The sequence below is a fragment of the Anabrus simplex genome, chromosome 1 (genome assembly GCF_040414725.1).
Source record: "Anabrus simplex isolate iqAnaSimp1 chromosome 1, ASM4041472v1, whole genome shotgun sequence".
Classification (NCBI taxonomy): Eukaryota; Metazoa; Arthropoda; class Insecta; order Orthoptera; family Tettigoniidae; genus Anabrus; species Anabrus simplex.
In genome coordinates, this window is record NC_090265.1 from 1,335,285,049 (window position 1) to 1,335,302,626 (window position 17,578).

The window sequence follows — 17,578 nt, forward strand, 5'->3', positions numbered from 1 at the left end:
TGTTGAATTTACCCATGTTCTCCACTGTTCTAAATGTATCAGATGTTCAAGTGTCTCACAGGTATTCAGGTTTATTTGTAATCAAAGTTTGTGATACTCACGACACCTTGGTATAACACAGGCCGCCGCGCCAGTAGTTGACACCATAAGCTCCACAGCAGAGGGCGGCAAGAAGACCCAATTTCAGAAGAGCTGCGGAGTTCATCTTCACTTCCTAGCTTCTCCACAACCACTAACTGCTATCTGACTGTGACAGGATGTCAATTGAGCTCCGTATCTCCCAGCACACTCCTATCGTATCGCACACAACATTCAACTGGTGCATCTCTCATTTTGATAGAAAATAGCTGCGAAATGAAATGGCACTCTCACCGAAATTTCAGAAATAATAAAGTAAGATTGCCTGGGTCTACGAGCCTGTGTGGCAGTCACAGACCTAGAGATAGATTCAGCATTGTAGTCGTCATAACCTTTTCTGTCCACTCTTTCCTGATCAGTTCATGTTCTCATCTGATTCTCATGGTATTCGGATATACGAGAACATGTATACAGTACATGTTTGTACATCAGTATCTCCGTTCAGTGTTTCCTCCTGGTCGTGCTGTACGAAACAGACTACTGCCCATGAGCGAAGCGAGTACAGCAGCAGTCCTCGACCTTTGGAAGCCCGTGGCCTCGTAAATGCAAATGTGTTTCCAATTTTCTTGAAGTTCATACATTAATGTATTAATACTTAACTCTGGTGTAATCTTAAAGGATATTAGTACACTAAAGAAACGGTGTGAGATTTTCATAAATAAATTAATCAGTCATAAATTAATAACTGAATGAATCAAACGTTTGATTTTTTCAGGCCAGCATCATTAATTAATTTATGCTAGTTTTCATTAACATAATTGCATTCTGACCATCAGAAATCTACAAAATAAATAACGTTGATGATTTTAACATTAAACTGATTGTATGGTGTTGTTTTGTGAAGGAAATGGTAATGCCAGAAACTATTATGGATTGTAACTCGCCTTAGCAGTAATCTGAGCAGCACAATTAGTAGAAGGATGTCAGCTTGTAGGTGGGCCTCTTACAAGACATACATTTGCTAAATGTTTTTACATGCTATGTTTATGTACAGCGATGGCGAGGAGCTGGTCCACACCGTCGGCTGTCCTGAGAATAATTTTCCATGGCAAATTCTCTTACACTAAGGCAGTTCCTAGTATAGGCCACGGCCGCCAACCCTTTCAGCTTTACTACAAATCTCCTTCTCCAATACGAATTTCCTGACCTGAGAGATGGCGTCACCGTCTAAGAGGTCCTCCTCCCTACTTCAGGGGAGAATGAAAACAATGAGTAGCAACAGTAGTATAGCTATGTATGAATACCACAATTCTAAACACTAGTTCCAAAACTAATCAATATTATGAATGTAAAATAGTAGCGCATTAGCACAGTAACCAGGCATAGAAAAACTTACCTTTAGTTACATTTATCTTGTAATACACTGAGAATGTGTAGGTTGTAGTGAGGGTAGTGAGGCTTTAGTTGGTATAATTGGGGACAAAACGTGACGGACTCAGTTCCTAGAAGCGAGCTGGAAGCCAGTAGTCAATCACACCCTGCACCCTGCTGAGTTAACGAGTTCTAAGTGATCCTTGTTTGTTTTGGAGAGGCTGCCAAACCACTTTCTTTCTCACTCTCTGTAGTATTTACCCTTTCTTCATGTTGAGTGCGGTAGCCGATTGGGCAATTCTGGCTACAGCAGAGGTAGTAAATCCTAAGTCACTAATAGACACCGAGCTGCCGCTGGAAAGTAGTGGTGTGAGGCGAGGTCGTCATGATTTGTCCCCAACTATACTTTCAATCCGTTAGCTTGGTAATTGTAGGATGAATTGAAGTCGTAGCAAAACAGAGACAGAAATTTCTGGACGGTACCTCTGTTTCGTTTTCAATCAATCAGTAACTATCGATCTGCATTTAGGGCAGTCGCCCAGGTGGCAAATTCCCTATCTGTTTTTTCCTAGCCGGTTTTTAAACGATTTTAAAGAAATTGGAAATTTATTGAACATCACCCTTAGTAAGTTATTCCAATTCCTAACTCCCCTTCCTATAAACGAATATTTGTCCTCTTGAATTCCAATGTTATTTTCATATTGTGATCTTTCCTACTTTTATAGACACTACTCAAACTTATTCGGCTACTAATATCATTCCACGCCATCTCTCCGCTGACAGCTCGGAACATACCACTTAGTCGAGCAGCTCGTCTCCTTTCTCCCAAGTCTTCCCAGCCCGAACTTCGCAACATTTTTGTAACGCTACTCTTTTGTCGGAAATCACCCAGAACAAATCGAGCTGATTTTCTTTGGATTTTTTCCAGTTCTTGAATCAAGTAATCCTGGTGAGGGCCCCATGCACTGGAACCATACTCTAGTTGGGGGTCTTACCGGAGACTTGTACGCCCTCTCCTTTACATCTTTACTACAACCCCTAAATGCCCTCATAACCATGTGCAGAGATCTGTACCCGTTATTTACAATCCCATTTATGTGATTACCCCAACGAAGATCTTTCTTTATATTAACACCTAGATACAATGATCCCTAAAAGGAACTTTCACCCCATCAATCAACGCAGTAAGTAAAACTGAGAGGACTTTTCCTAATTGTGGAACTCACAACCTGACCCTTAACGACGTTTATCATCATACCATTGCCTGCTGTCCATCTTACAACATTATCGAGGTAATTTTGCAGTTGCTTACAATCTTGTAGCTTATTTATTCTCTAAAGCGAATAACATCATCCGAAAAAAGCCTGATCTCCGATTCCACTCTTTTACTCATATCATTTATATATATGTAAGAAAATATAAAGGTCCAATAATAATGCCTTGAGGAAATCGACTCTTAATTATTATAGGGTCAGATAAAGCTTTGCCTACTCTAATTATCTGAAATCTATTTTCTAGAAATATAGCCACCCATTCAGTCACTCTTTTGTCTAGTCCAATTGCACTCATTTTTGCCAGTAGTCTCCCATGATCCACCCTATCAGACAGGTCAATCGCGATACAGTCCATTTGACTTCCTGAATCCAAGATATCTATATATATCTTGCTGGAATCCTACAAGCTGAGCTTCAGTGGAATAACCTTTCATAAACTCGATCTGCTTTCTGTCGAACCAGTTATTAATTTTGCAAACATGTCTAATATAATCAGAAAGAATGCTTTCTCAAGGCTTACATGGAATTCATGTCAAACTGACTGGCCTGTGATTTTAAGCTTTATGTCTCATATCCGTTCCTTTATACACAGGGGCTATTATAGCAACTTTCCATTCATTTGGTATAGCTCCTTCATGCAAACAATAATCAAATAAGTACTTCAGATATGCTACTCTATCCCAACCTATTGTCTTTAGTATATCCCCAGAAATCTTATCAATTCCAGCCGCTTTTGTAGTTTTCAACTTTTGTATCTTATTGTAAATTCCATTGTTGTCATGTTTAAAGTTTAATACTTCTTTAGCATTAGTCACCTCCTCTATCCTTGTAACTAACAATCTTTACACACTGCTGACTGAATACTTCTGCCTTTTGAAGATACTCGCATACACACTCACCTTGTTCATTAATGATTCTTGGATTGTCGTTCTTGGAACGTGTTTCTGCCTTAAGGTACCTATACATACTCTTCCATTTTTCACTAAAATGTGTACGACTGCAAATTATGCTTGCCATCATGTTATCCTTAGTTGCCTTCTTTGCTAGATTTAGTTTCCTAGTAAGTTTCTTCAATTTCTCCTTACTTCCACAGCCATTCCTAACTCTATTTCTTTCCAACCTGCACCTCCTCCTTAGTATCTTTACTTCTCTGTTATACTATAGTGGATCTTTACCATTCGTTACCACCTTAAAATGTACAAACCTGTTTTCACATTCCTCAATTGATTTAAACCCATCCCAGAATCTGTTTCATTTTTATTTACCATTTTCCACCGATCATAGTTACTTTTTTTTCAACTCCCTCATGCCTGCTTTATCAGCCACGTGGAACTGCCTAAAAGTCCTACTTTTAAGACCTTTATTTCTGTCACATTTACTTTTTACTACGACATAAATAGCTTAGTGATCACTAGTATCATCTGTTACTTCTGTTTCTCTATAGAGCTCATCTGGTTTTACCAGTACCGCGTCCAGCATATTCTTACCTCTAGTAGGTTCCATCACTTTCTGAATCAGCTGTCCTTCCCATATTAACTTATTTGCAATTTGTTGGTCATGCTTTCTGTCGTTTGCCTTACCTTCTCTTACCTTAAGCACGGACATTGCAGAAAATGCTGTTTCACAAACATATGTGGTAAAAAAACGAAAAAAAAATAAGACTGCCATATCTTGTATAAATATGTATATTCATTTTTCACCCTTATCCAGAATTTTGAATTACTCACACATTTAAAAGTACTTTCCAGTCCTTTGATTGGCAATAGTTCAAGAGTTTGGACTGTCTCGTTGTAACAGCATATTGAAGTGAACTATAATAACATCCTAAACTGAATCCTTCGATTTAAAACCATCTGCTTCTGTAAAATAATCTGGGTATGACTGAAACATGTCATTGTTTCGTTCTGCGATTATGTTAAACCAGAACTTCAGTTTCTTTTTTGAATGATTCGAATTTTTTCCAAGCATTGTTGTGTATCGACTTCAAAATTAGCTTATTTGTGAGAAAGTATGTCACTGAGATATGGTACGCTCGCTATCCATTTCGCTTTCTGGAAATAATGGGACAGTTCTATTTTCTTACCAAATAGAAGCAGCTCCTTTCGGAGTTCGTACACATCTTCAGACCTTTACCGTGGGTCAATTAATGAACTTCTAAGTGAAAAAGAAGAATTTTATTATTGAAGTACATTTCATCACATACTGCTTTTAATGATTTTGTATATAGAGCTCTGCTTTATGTAATTAATTACTTTTATTTTTTATTTATTCACGAAGCACAAGATACAGCTACACTGAGCAAATTTCACTTGCACTGTCAACAGACTATTTAACAAACGTAAACTTTCATAATAAAATATAATAAACATAACAAAATATAACAAGATCAGGTACACATCCTACTAATAACTGTCCAAATCGAAAACCATAGAATGTCCATGTTCATAGCCAAGTCGTCGTGGGTCAAGATGGCGGTATAATCCCTTCACATCAACTTATCTTTAAGATACTATTTACACACCTCTCGAATTCACTTTTATTTGATGCTATATCAAGCTCTTGTCTCCTATTAATATTGTTAAAGAGTGTTGGGAGGCGGATTAGGAAAGATCGTTGAAGTATTGAGTGCTGAGTGTGGGGAATGTGGAGAAGGTCTTTGGTTCTGGTGGAACGGGAAGGAACGCGGAGAGAGAAGAGAGAAACAAGATGTTCCGAGCGGTAATGTCCATTTAAGATCTCGTGGAGGAAACTCAGGTCAGCTACCTGTCGCCTGATGTGCAGCGGTGACACATTAATTGCCATTAATACCTGCTGCGTAGACAGATTTCTGAGCTTGGGGTTTCTGTTCCTTACAATTGCAGCAAAGAAGGACACTGCTCTGTCTAACTGCTTAGTATTGGAGGGGGCGGCTGTTGTCCAAATCGGAGAGCAGTAGTTTAAGAGAGGTCGAACGATCGTGAGGAAGAAGTGACGAAGAGCAATGGGGTCAGAAATTTCTGTGAAGCGATAGAGAATACCTAGTAATTTCATAGCCTTGGTTGTATATGTTTCTATATGGGTCTTAAATTGTAATTTTGTATCGAATATTACACCTAGGTCACGCTGTTGCGTAACCACGGTGATGGGCTTGTCGAGTAGGTAATATGATGTCGGTAGAGGAGATTTACGCAGTGTTATGGTCATGTGGCTGCATTTTTGTGGATTGGGGATAAGTTTCCAAGTACGGCACCAGTTCGAGAGGGCATTAAGTGAGGACTGTAGCAGAGCTGCATCTGCTGGATTCCTAATCTCCCTAAATATCTTACAGTCGTCAGCAAAGAGTAGGGTATTCGCTGTTTCGTTGAGTTCGGACGGCAGATCGTCCATAAACAAAGAAAACAGCAAGGGGCCAAGAGTACTGCCCTGTGGGACGCCGGAGGTGACTGGTAACCATGAGGATGAAGTGCCTGATATTACCACTCTCTGCCAACGGTTATGTAGGAAGCCAGCAAGAAGGGTCAGAAGACTGCCATGTATATTAAATCGTTCGGAGAGTTTATGGAGCAACAGAGTATGGTCAACAGAATCGAAAGCTTTCGAAATGTCTACGTAGCAGATGTCCAGCTGTGATTTAGCTGCAATGGCGTGTGATGCAAAGCTATGCAGAGTGGCCAGGTTTGTTAGACAAGAGCCACCTGGTAGAAAACCATGCTGCTTGGTTGAGATATACGGCAAAGTGAATGCGAGGAGACGCTGGTGTATAATTTTTTCAAAGATAAAGGATAGTGTGGGGAGAATAGAGATTGGTCGGTAAGATGAAACATTAAATTTGTTGCCTGATTTGAGAAGTGGAACAATATTTGCCTGTTTCCAGGTAATAGGAAAATAGCCCGCGGCAAAACATCTGTTAAATAATTTAGAGAGAGGGACGCAAAGAGTGCTGGCAGTATTTTTTAGGAAAAGAGGACCTATAGTGTCGACACCGGTAGCTTTGTTGGTACGAAGAGTTTGAAGAAGGTTATGAACTTCACTTGGCGTGGTAGTTATGCTTGATAGGGTTCTGTTTGAAGCTGTACCAACGGGAGGGAGCGGTTGGTTTTGTAAGGGAGGGGAGAAGTTGGAGAAGAAATACCTGTTGAACAGTTCATTGCGATCGGCGCCATCTGCTGTTGCATCGTTGTGGTTCACGCTGACAGGAATCCGCTCCGTCCTTCTCCGTGTGTTGATGAGACTCCAGTAGCGCTTGGGATTGCTGCGGACGTTTTCAGTGACAGTGTCTACGTGTGCTTTGTAGTCTCTTCTGACCATAAACCTCGCGTGGCGGCGGATTTTAACGAAGGTATTGTGAGTGTGTGGGTTAGGGAAGTCTTTCCACAGGCGCCAAGCTCTCTTCTTATTAAATAGTATCAGTCTGGTCTCTTGTGATATCCAGTGTTGATGTTTGCTAGTAGTATCCCGTTGTGCAGGTACGAAGTCTTTAATTGCAGCTTGCAGCCAGTCGTACAGCAGGTCAAGAGCCGATTCGATATCAGCTATTTCGAGCAGACTCCAGGGAAGGCATTCCAGGGCACGACACATTGCAGGCCAGTCGGCACGGCGCCAGATGTAGGTAGGGCGGTAGGATGTCCTGCTGTGAGGCTTTGAGGAGGGGTGGGGAAGGAGGAGTGTAGCATCGAGGGACTGGTGGTCGCACAGGAAAAGGTTTCTGCCTGGGGTTATTGTTTTAAGTTCTAATGAGGAGAGTATGAAGTCCAGGGTGTTGGGTCCACGGGTTGGGTACATATTAAACTGTTTCAGTCCGAGGCCATTAATAAAACTGTCTATAAAGTATGTGTCACAGTTGTTAGCTGACAGTCCGGTAGTTGGAGAAGACCACTTTATAGACAAGTTAAAGTCGCCCATTAAAATTACTTCACCATGAGGGAGAGCTGCAATGACTGAGTCCAGGCACTGTTCAAGGTCACTGAATGGGCTGTTTGGTGGTCTGTAGTAACATCCCACAAGTACAGGGCGTCGAGGAATTTCAGTGGATTTACACTAGTTTTCATAAGTCCAGGTGCCATTTTTGGAGGCAAGGGTTTTCTGTGAATGAAGCAATGCATTGCCAGCTATTCTTAATTTTAGTAACTAAACCCTAACTCTCGCTGTAAGACAGGCGGCACTGCCGGTACAAATTCCAACGCAGTTTGTTTATTCGAGTTTCCACTCTTCATTAAATCTCGTTATAACTTCGGCAATTTCATTGCTGGTAGTGTAAGTAGGTTAATTCTTCTTCTTTTTTTTTTGCTAGTTGCTTTACGTCGCACCGACACAGGTAGGTCTTATGGTGACGATGGGACAGGAAAGGGCTAGGAGTGGGAAGGAAGCGACCGTGGCTTTAATTAAGGTACAGCCCCAGCATTTGCCTGGTGTGAAAATGGGAAACCACGAAAAACCATCTTCAGGGCTGCCGACAGTGGGGTTCGAACCCACTATCTCCCGGATGCAAGTTCACAGCTGCGCGCTCCTAACCGCACGGCCATCTCGCCCGGTGTAGGTTAATTCAGAAACTCTTAAAATGTCTTATTTCATGTTATTTGGATCACGGCGAAAATAATGTGAAATGTTATTCATTTACGGCAAAGAAAGGAGTGTCAATGCAAGAATATGACGACAGTACGGAGAACGATCTGTTAATCGAAAACATCCAAGTGACCCAGCGTTCGTCTCTCTGATTCAGAGACTTCATGACACCAGACGGCCACAGCCTAATTTTGAGGAGAGACAGCCATGGAAACAAACCTGGATATGCTCAGTGATGACCTCAGGGGGACATTACATGGCCCGTGGGTGTGTCTCACACTTGGAAAACGGTTGTATCCATACAACGCACAACGCGTGCAACACCTTTAAGAAGTAGGCTTTCTCTGCAGGCGAAAATAGTGCCTGTGATTTTCGAGAAAGAAAAAAGCAACAACCGACAATAACGGATTTGTTGTCCGAGGCTATGGACTACGTTCCTCTAGACATTCACAGAGATTTACGTTTGCCCCTCACATATGGCGGCCAGTCGAGAGCACATGGACACATACCTGGGCTAATGAATTGGACGAAACGGCCCAGTACAGTGACCGACCCCAAGTCCTGATTTGAATCCCTGTATTTTTATATCTCGGGCCATGTTAAGAAACTGGTGTGCAGACGTGAAGTGCATGGTCTTGAAGACCTCCGAAGGAGTGTATCTGATGCATTTGTCATCATAAGAATCGTCGTCACAGTGTTTAAACGTGTTCGAGGAAGTTGACTTCGTCGCTCTGAGGCACGCAAGAGTCTGATAGTGGCCACATTGAACACCCTTTTTGAATTCAGGGCCTGATGTGTGTTGTGAGTGCTCTTGTTTTCATGTCAGAATTTTTTTTTTTTTCTAATAGTCTGTATGTCTACCCCTTAGTTCTGTTTCTTGATACGGGGTCAGGTATAAGGTGAGATGAATTTATATGCCATGTTTTACGGCCGGATGTCCTTTCTGAAGCCAGCCTCTGTTAAGGAGCTAATGAAGACGAAATTAAATGAAATGGCGTATGGCTTTTAGTGCCGAGAGTGTCCGAGAACATGTTCGGCTCGCCAGGAGCAGGTCTTTTGAATTGACTCCCGTCGGCGACCTGCGCGTCGTGATCAGGATGACATGATGAAGACAACATGTACACCCAGACCCCGTACCAACGGAATTAACCAATGATGGTTAAAATTCCCGAACCTGCCGGGAATCGAAACTGGGACCCCTGTGACCAAAGGCCAGCACGCTCCATTTAGCCATGGATCTGAACAGGATGAAATGAATGACAGTGAGTGCAACTGGGTAAGGAGCTGGAAGGAATCGGTCGTGGCCTATGAATATGAATTGTCCCGACATTTACCTGTAAGTGAAAATGGGAAACCGCAGAAAACCATTCTCAGGTCAACGGACGGTGGGGTTCGAACCCACGTCTCTCCCGAATGCAGAGCACTTGGCTCCAGGGCCGTACAGCGTTAACACGTGCATCCACTTCTCTTGGTACAAATATTGATAACAATATTTATGAATTTAAAATAATTACTTTAATATAAAACGATTTTGTATTTTTTAAGTTATTTGTTAAAAGGACGTCGGCCTCTGAGTTGTAAGTTTCCGTAAATCACTTGCTGAATGTTAGTATTGTGTACTCGTGGCTACTGACATCTGTAGGACGTTTTGCGTATTTGTTTATTCCGTTCATATTACTTAATTTTTCACGATGTTTTATGAACGAATTTCTGCTTGTCCAATGCATGAAGCCATGTTCGGCATATTTACAAGTCATTTCTGTAAGTCCATGAAAGAACGTTTGATTGAAACTTAATGGAAGAGATTTATGCAACAGAAATCACAAACGCTGAACGAGGGGAAAGGAGTAAGAATTTCCTCTACGTCACAGTAATATGGTGCTCAAAACGTTTGTATTTGCTGGTTTAGAACACTTTTCATTTTGCTATGTGTATTTATGTACGCTGTATATTATGAAGGGAATATACAAATAAAAACAATATGCAGTCAGCTATGCAAAAGCAGCAAAGACACAACAAAAGCACAAAGTTGGTAGTATGGGATTTTGAACGAGAATTATCGTTCATTGTCTAGCAGTTCATTAACGTGTATAACCATTTCCGACACTGAGGCATGCTTGAGCACGAAAAGTCCAACTTGTTCTGGGGCAGCTTCATTCAGTTGCTGACTCTTAGCAGGAGAATTAAGACTGAGGGCAATTGTTTCGTTCGACACAATTCATGTCCACGGAATGTGTCGGCCACACCATTGACTGCATGCCATGCATCTCAGGGATCTGACTGGCTGGCCACTCTCGCTTGATGGGCACGACCATTATCATCAACTAGTATAACGTCCTCCTCTACAGTGGCAGCAAATCCTGTAGTTATACACTGACTGACGGAGCAAATGCAACACCAAGAAGGAGTGGTTCGAAAGGGATGAAAGTTGGGGAAAAAACAGAGACGGCACGGACGAATAATTGATGTTTATTTCAAACCGATATGCAGGTTACACAATGCGCACGGCATCGACTCAGTAGGATGTAGGACCACCGCGAGCGGCGATGCACGCAGAAACACGTCGAGGTACAGAGTCAATAAGAGTGCGGATGGTGTCCTGAGGGATGGTTCTCCATTCTCTGTCAACCATTTGCCACAGTTGGTCGTCCGTACGAGGCTGGGGCAGAGTTTGCAAACGGCGTCCAATGAGATCCCACACGTGTTCGATTGGTGAGAGATCCGGAGAGTACGCTGGCCACGGAAGCATCTGTACACCTCGTAGAGCCTGTTGGGAGATGCGAGCAGTGTGTGGGCGGGCATTATCCTGCTGAAACAGAGCATTGGGCAGCCCCTGAAGGTACGGGAGTGCCACCGGCCGCAGCACATGCTGCACGTAGCGGTGGGCATTTAACGTGCCTTGAATACGCACTAGAGGTGACGTGGAATCATACGCAATAGCGCCCCAAACCATGATGCCGCGTTGTCTAGCGGTAGGGCGCTCCACAGTTACTGCCGGATTTGACCTTTCTCCACGCCGACGCCACACTCGTCTGCGGTGACTATCACTGACAGAACAGAAGCGTCACTCATCGGAGAACACGACGTTCCGCCATTCCCTCATCCAAGTCGCTCTAGCCCGGCACCATGCCAGGCGTGCACGTCTATGCTGTGGAGTCAATGGTAGTCTTCTGAGCGGACGCCGGGAGTGCAGGCCTCCTTCAACCAATCGACGGGAAATTGTTCTGGTCGATATTAGAACAGCCAGGGTGTCTTGCACATGCTGAAGAATGGCGGTTGACGTGGCGTGCGGGGCTGCCACCGCTTGGCGGCGGATGCGCCGATCCTCGCGTGCTGACGTCACTCGGGCTGCGCCTGGACCCCTCGCAAGTGCCACAGGTCCCTGCGCCAACCATCTTCGCCACAGGCGCTGCACCGTGGACACATCTCTATGGGTATCGGCTGCGATTTGACGAAGCGACCAACCTGCCCTTCTCAGCCCGATCACCATACCCCTCGTAAAGTCGTCTGTCTGCTGGAAATGCCTCCGTTGACGGCGGCCTGGCATTCTTAGCTATACACGTGTCCTGTGGCACACGACAACACGTTCTACAATGACTGTCGGCTGAGAAATCACGGTACGAAGTGGGCCATTCGCCAACGCCGTGTCCCATTTATCGTTCGCTACGTGCGCAGCACAGCGGCGCATTTCACATCATGAGCATACCTCAGTGACGTCAGTCTACCCTGCAATTTGCATAAAGTTCTGACCACTCCTTCTTGGTGTTGCATTTGCTCTGTCAGTCAGTGTCTTGTTTTTTCTGTATACTAGGCCACTCATGATACGCTGGATAGGAATCAGAGGCGTGCATCAACGAAACATGATGATCCCGTTCCAAAACATGACCGAACCCTCTTGCTGATGATAGCACTCCAGAAGGAAGTGCTCGTTTCATCTCTCACCGGATCGTCTCCAGATTTGAACGCTTCTGTTGTATGGATGACACCATCAGAAAAGAGCGTGCGCGTCCACTGATCCTGATGCCATAATCTATGAGCTGTTGCCCACCTCACAAGAGCTGCCCTATGCTGTGGTTTAAGAGAAACTTTTGGCAAGTCAGTCCTCCGTCCGGAAGGGTTGCTCCAGAAGGGGCCTAAAGCATAAAAATCGATGTATCTCCCTTGGTTTTACATTAAAGCACCTTTCTCTGATACAGTGAAAAACAAGAGAAATATCAGTGGCACTCATGTGAAAGTTTAAGTCTCATTATTGTTTAAATATTAACCAGATACTTGGCTTTCTTTTATACCGGAAGAAAGAGATCAAAACAAGATCAGCAATCACGAAAAAATAAAATAAGAAGAAACTGTACAGGGCCCCATAGAGCAAGGAAGCGCAAGCCGCTGACAGGGAGCCATGCTCACTTACGTGCTTCACAATCTCGGGAGCGATGTGAGTGATGGACGGTAATGTCTTCATACACACGCTAAGTAATTGTCCCGTCAACGACGGGTACTGTGTAGAGATGAGAGGAATACAAGAATGAGGAATGTGGCCTGCAAGCACGAACTTCCTGTTCTGTCCAGACAGATCGGCTCTTATCTGCTCGTATCTGCTACACGAAAACACTTTGCAGTTTGCTGGATTACAATTGACAAGAGCGAAGAGCTGCCAGTAGAAAATAATATAAAGTCGCCTGGGTAGTAGCGGAGTTGCTATGGTGACCACTGCGTCACTGGCTCTGCTGGTGAAAACCCCTTCGCCCCGTGCCTCACCGGGCATGTGCATTCTTCTGATCTCCCAACAGTACTAGTACTAGAGCTAGTCTCTAAAGTTTAACGTAATATTAGTCTAATTGGAAAAATGTATATTACCATGTCATCTCCCATCATCTATCTCCTGTAGAATAGGTTATTTCCATTTTACAAATACCGAAACGAGACCTGAGTAGGAAGTGGTACCGGGAATTGGTCGCGCATCTTCGCAATTTTTACTATACCCAGGCTCTCCATGTAAGAAAGTAAAATAATATTTTTTTGGGAAGGAAAAATATTGGTGATCGGGAAGGGAGGGGGGTGATCAAAGGGACATGCCTTTCAGATTTAGATAAACTAACAAATCTTGGTCATCCTTTACACACTTTCGGTGGTTTCTCCATTTGAACACCATGTGGATGTTGGGCTACGAGAACGTTAGTACCTGTAGGCCTCAATTAATTACAAATACACTCGTCAACATAGGCGTCACAATTATTAGGCTTAAGTACGCATTGCTACGATCACCTGAATTCTGAAAATAACTAAATAAATAATAGTAATCATAAAACATAATAATAATAATAATAATAATAATAATAATAATAATAATAATAATAATAATAATAATAATAATAATAATTGTACCAGGCGGTACTCCTCCGCGCCGCTAATTCAAACTGCGCCAGTTGAAACTCCTCTACTGGAGGAAGCCTGAACTCTAACAACCATGTTAATTCCAAAGGTTATCAGAAGATGTCGCTATCTGTAAATTTTGAAGAGTTCTGAACTGTGTCTTTTTCGATTTATTTTTGTTTTCTCTGTAGTGAGAAGTGTGAACATTCTCTTCTAGATGGCACTACTGAAGAAATACAACGGTGTACCCTAGTGCGAAGTGAAAGAACTTTTTTTGAAGAATTTAGTATGCATAAGTTTGTTCTTTGTTAAATTTCTTTCAGTCATTGTTTAGGTTGGCTGTATAACCCTTCTATTTCCGCCAGTTTTGAATTCGACCAATGAGTAATTTTTGTAATTAATTTTCCACCAATCCTAGATGTCTTCTTCAGTTTTGACTTGTAATCTTTTGGCCATCCAATAAAATGCTTGTGGGCGGGTGTTATCATTCATGAAAGGTCTCGAATGTTCCGCGAGGGTATATAAACTGCTGATTTTCGGGTCCCTGCGCCACTTCAGTAACATATATCATTGTGTAAATTATGTAGCAGGGGGCGGGAAGCGCCTCTTTCGTCGGGCAGCGGTTCATCAATAAGGTAATGGCCTTTTAATAACTTCCTTTCTTGCTAGCTCAGCAGTTTAACTCTCGGGGCAGGTTCGATACCTTTTACCATGTAACTTTCCTCTGAAATGTAAAAGACACTTGGTATAGATTCTATCGCTTTAAACTACATATTGGGATAGAGAGCGCTTAACCCTCTCGAGCTCCCATTCCTATAGCTTTGAGGTGAACTTATTTTCACAACCGTTTCTTCCCTTCCTAATGTAATATAAATCATTTTCTTATATAAGTCACCTCTTTAGTATGGGATTAGCCCTGGCATAAGCGGCCTAGTGCCAAATAGGTTTTTAAAGAAATGTATTAGGAGTGCAGTTTCGCCTCCTCTCAAGTTGGTATTTTGGGAGGCCATGTAATTGACCTGTTTAGTTACTTAATAGGCCTCAGTAGGTTGGGTATTTGTACCCCTGTTTTCATGTACTTGGAGGACAGCTTGAAAGTAGAGTTTGGTGTGGCCTTTGATAGGCTTGAACTTTGAGAGCGGGTTGCTCTTTCTTAAATTTGGTTTCTGCGTGCCTCGAGTAGGCTTTACTGAGTAATAGGGAGCAAGAGCTCCTGGGCATGATTGGGATTTTCTGCCCCTTTGTCAAACCTGGTATCTGGCTAAAGTTGGGCTAATTGCTCAAGATTTATGTGTCTGGCTCTCGGAGCCCAAATCCTGTAACACTGTAATTGTACATTCTCGATTTGTTGCTAGGCTACTGAGTACCTGTTATATTTGTTATTTCTTGATCTTAAAAATAAAATATAACCTTGTTAAATTTTAAAATTAACTTTAATTTCGTATATTGAGACCTTTTCATCCCAGCACCTTCTTTCACCTCTGCTAATCCACCAAACCACGGTAACAATAATAATAATAATCCTAGATAGTCGATCTTCGATCTCTTGTTAATACACTGCACATGATTATGTTCTTGAAATATCCCTAACGTATTGGTTCGTTTTTGACAGAAGGAATCTGTTTCTATACAAATGTTTAAGCCTAGAGGAGATGAAATGTCGAGTAGCCAACATGAATGAAATATCGGTAATACATTTTATTCTGTAAATTTTCAAATATCGTGTGATTTATTCACACTGAACAATGTACAATGAACGTATTTAACATACATTCAATGGAGCACATTTCATTCACAGTAATAGTGATCTAATATAATCTCTCAAACATCTCAAGAATCATATGTTACTAATTGCTATATATTTTCCAGAAGATAAGAAAAAATACCTTATACTACAGTACTTCATCCATTTGATTTGCCAAGCAATACTAGTTTTGCAACAACAAAGAGGAGAAATATACAGTGTTGTAAAACAACCGAAAGTTGAAGACTTCACAATATTGTTCACTGTGTCTTCAGTATGTTGAGAACATTACTATGATAATCGTTACAGTTTTCTCTCAACAAATCTTGTTCCGCTGCTATTAGTATTATATAGGATAAAACACGGTATATTCGTGATACAGGTCAGTTCGTGATAAACTTTTGAATAAATATCATGCACTTCCCTGTTGTAGACTAAGGATTTCTTACTTTACTGCTACTTCCCTGAGTTCTCAGCAGATGTGTAGCTACTTGCACTGATCTTCGCCGCGCCCTAGCGGACACATTATACTTATTCAGAGTTATCACGAACATTCCTCACTTTACCCTATCTGTATTTGTTATGAATTGATGTGGGAGCTGCTCATGAAGCAAGCTCTACTCCTTTCTCGTATCTTTCACTTGAATATTTTACTTTATACCCAAATAAGAACGTCTTTCACTCTTATACCCAGATTTTAGCTGTAATGTTTGGAAAGGTGTTAAATTTGCTTCTTTTCTATGAGTTATAACCAGTATAATTATTAATAGGCAATGAAACAGGAAGGAAGATATTTTTGTTATGATTTTTTGCGAACCAAATATGCATTGCAATAGTTACTCTTGGACTGTGGGTATCAATTAAATGTTCGAATGAGTGCTGGGAAACGTAATTCTCGAAGCGTTGATGGTGAATTCATGTGAAATATTAAGTTATTGCCTCCTTTCATTTACAGAGTGGTCCACCGTTCTCTTATTTCTTTAATATACAACAACCCATCTAACACTATTAGCTAATGTCGTCGATATCATTCTGCATGCCACCCTTATGCCAGTGAGGAGCTTGCAGTACACAGGAAAAACAACTATATAATCTCTCCACCAAAGGGAATGGACCGTTCTGCAAATATTCTATTTATTATTTGTTCTTATATTGCATGTATCAGTTATACCATCAGTTTAACTCAATGTTCGAAGTGATCTGTTACGAGGGATGCTGAACGAACGCTGTAATCAATTATTTAGAGATATGACATAGAAATTAAATGTCGTGATGAAAGGGGCATGCACTTTGCTGAGTCTGTGTCTGAATAGGTAAGGCACTCTTTGTCTTTGAGGTAAGAACATCCAAAGCTGGTTCGAATCGTACCCTGTGCGGGTATTCACAGCTTCATCGTGCACGCAAATGACAGAGAGTACACAATTGGAAGTGAAAGATGATATAACGTTAAATATGCGGTGCTGTCTGAACTACAAAAGTAATCTGTACTTAAAAACATTAGCAATAACTTCGAACATTGAACAACACAGGGTACCCTGCTTCCATACTACATGTAATAATATTGGAATTCAATTCTGCTACGTAACACAAGAAGCAAACAGCCATTTTCATAGTCAAATAAATATCCATTCTTTGGAAACGAGTAGGTATGTGAACTTAACACTTCCAAAATAAAAGACGGTAACAAAAGTGTAACTATACGGTATTTGAATCTGTGTCTGTACGGCCTGGATTCATAGCCATAGTGATGCGTGCTCTTACCGCCGTACCTATGGTGAAGATTTGTAACGCGTCGCAAGTTCGTAGATTATACGGTACGTGGTCTTAGACTTTATGCACATTTCCTGTCCTGTTGTAAGTGTTATTCTCAGATATGATGTATTTTTGAGTATCAGGTGATAACAATTCCGTCTGTATTTCCCAAAGTAAACCAACATAATTATGATTGTAGTAATCCTGCGCAGAAATAGCGACAGGTATTTTTGTTGTAAAGAAACTACGAGCTGCATGAAACTGAATTATAACAAGCTAATGGACCAAAAGTGTTAGATGTTGTGTATGCATTTAAATATCACTGTTGGTTGTGACGAGTAGCCAGTGACACCCACTGTTCAAGAGTTTTACCGTTACATTTTGAAATGTATGTCAATTATAAAATTAACTATTATTTGCAAATGATCATTGCACTTTTTCTCAGTCA

General features: G+C 41.7%; 1 protein-coding gene across 1 annotated transcript in view; it reads right to left on the reverse strand.

Moving 5' to 3' along the window:
- Positions 1–227, reverse strand: part of LOC136858839 (multiple epidermal growth factor-like domains protein 10) — a 272,735-nt gene extending 272,508 nt beyond the window's left edge. The window contains exon 1 of the mRNA XM_068225752.1: positions 102–227. Within this exon, the coding sequence (XP_068081853.1) occupies positions 102–205 (104 nt within the window). The 5' untranslated portion in view covers positions 206–227. The remainder of the gene's footprint in view (positions 1–101) is intronic.
- Between the last annotated feature and the right edge of the window lie 17,351 nt (positions 228–17,578).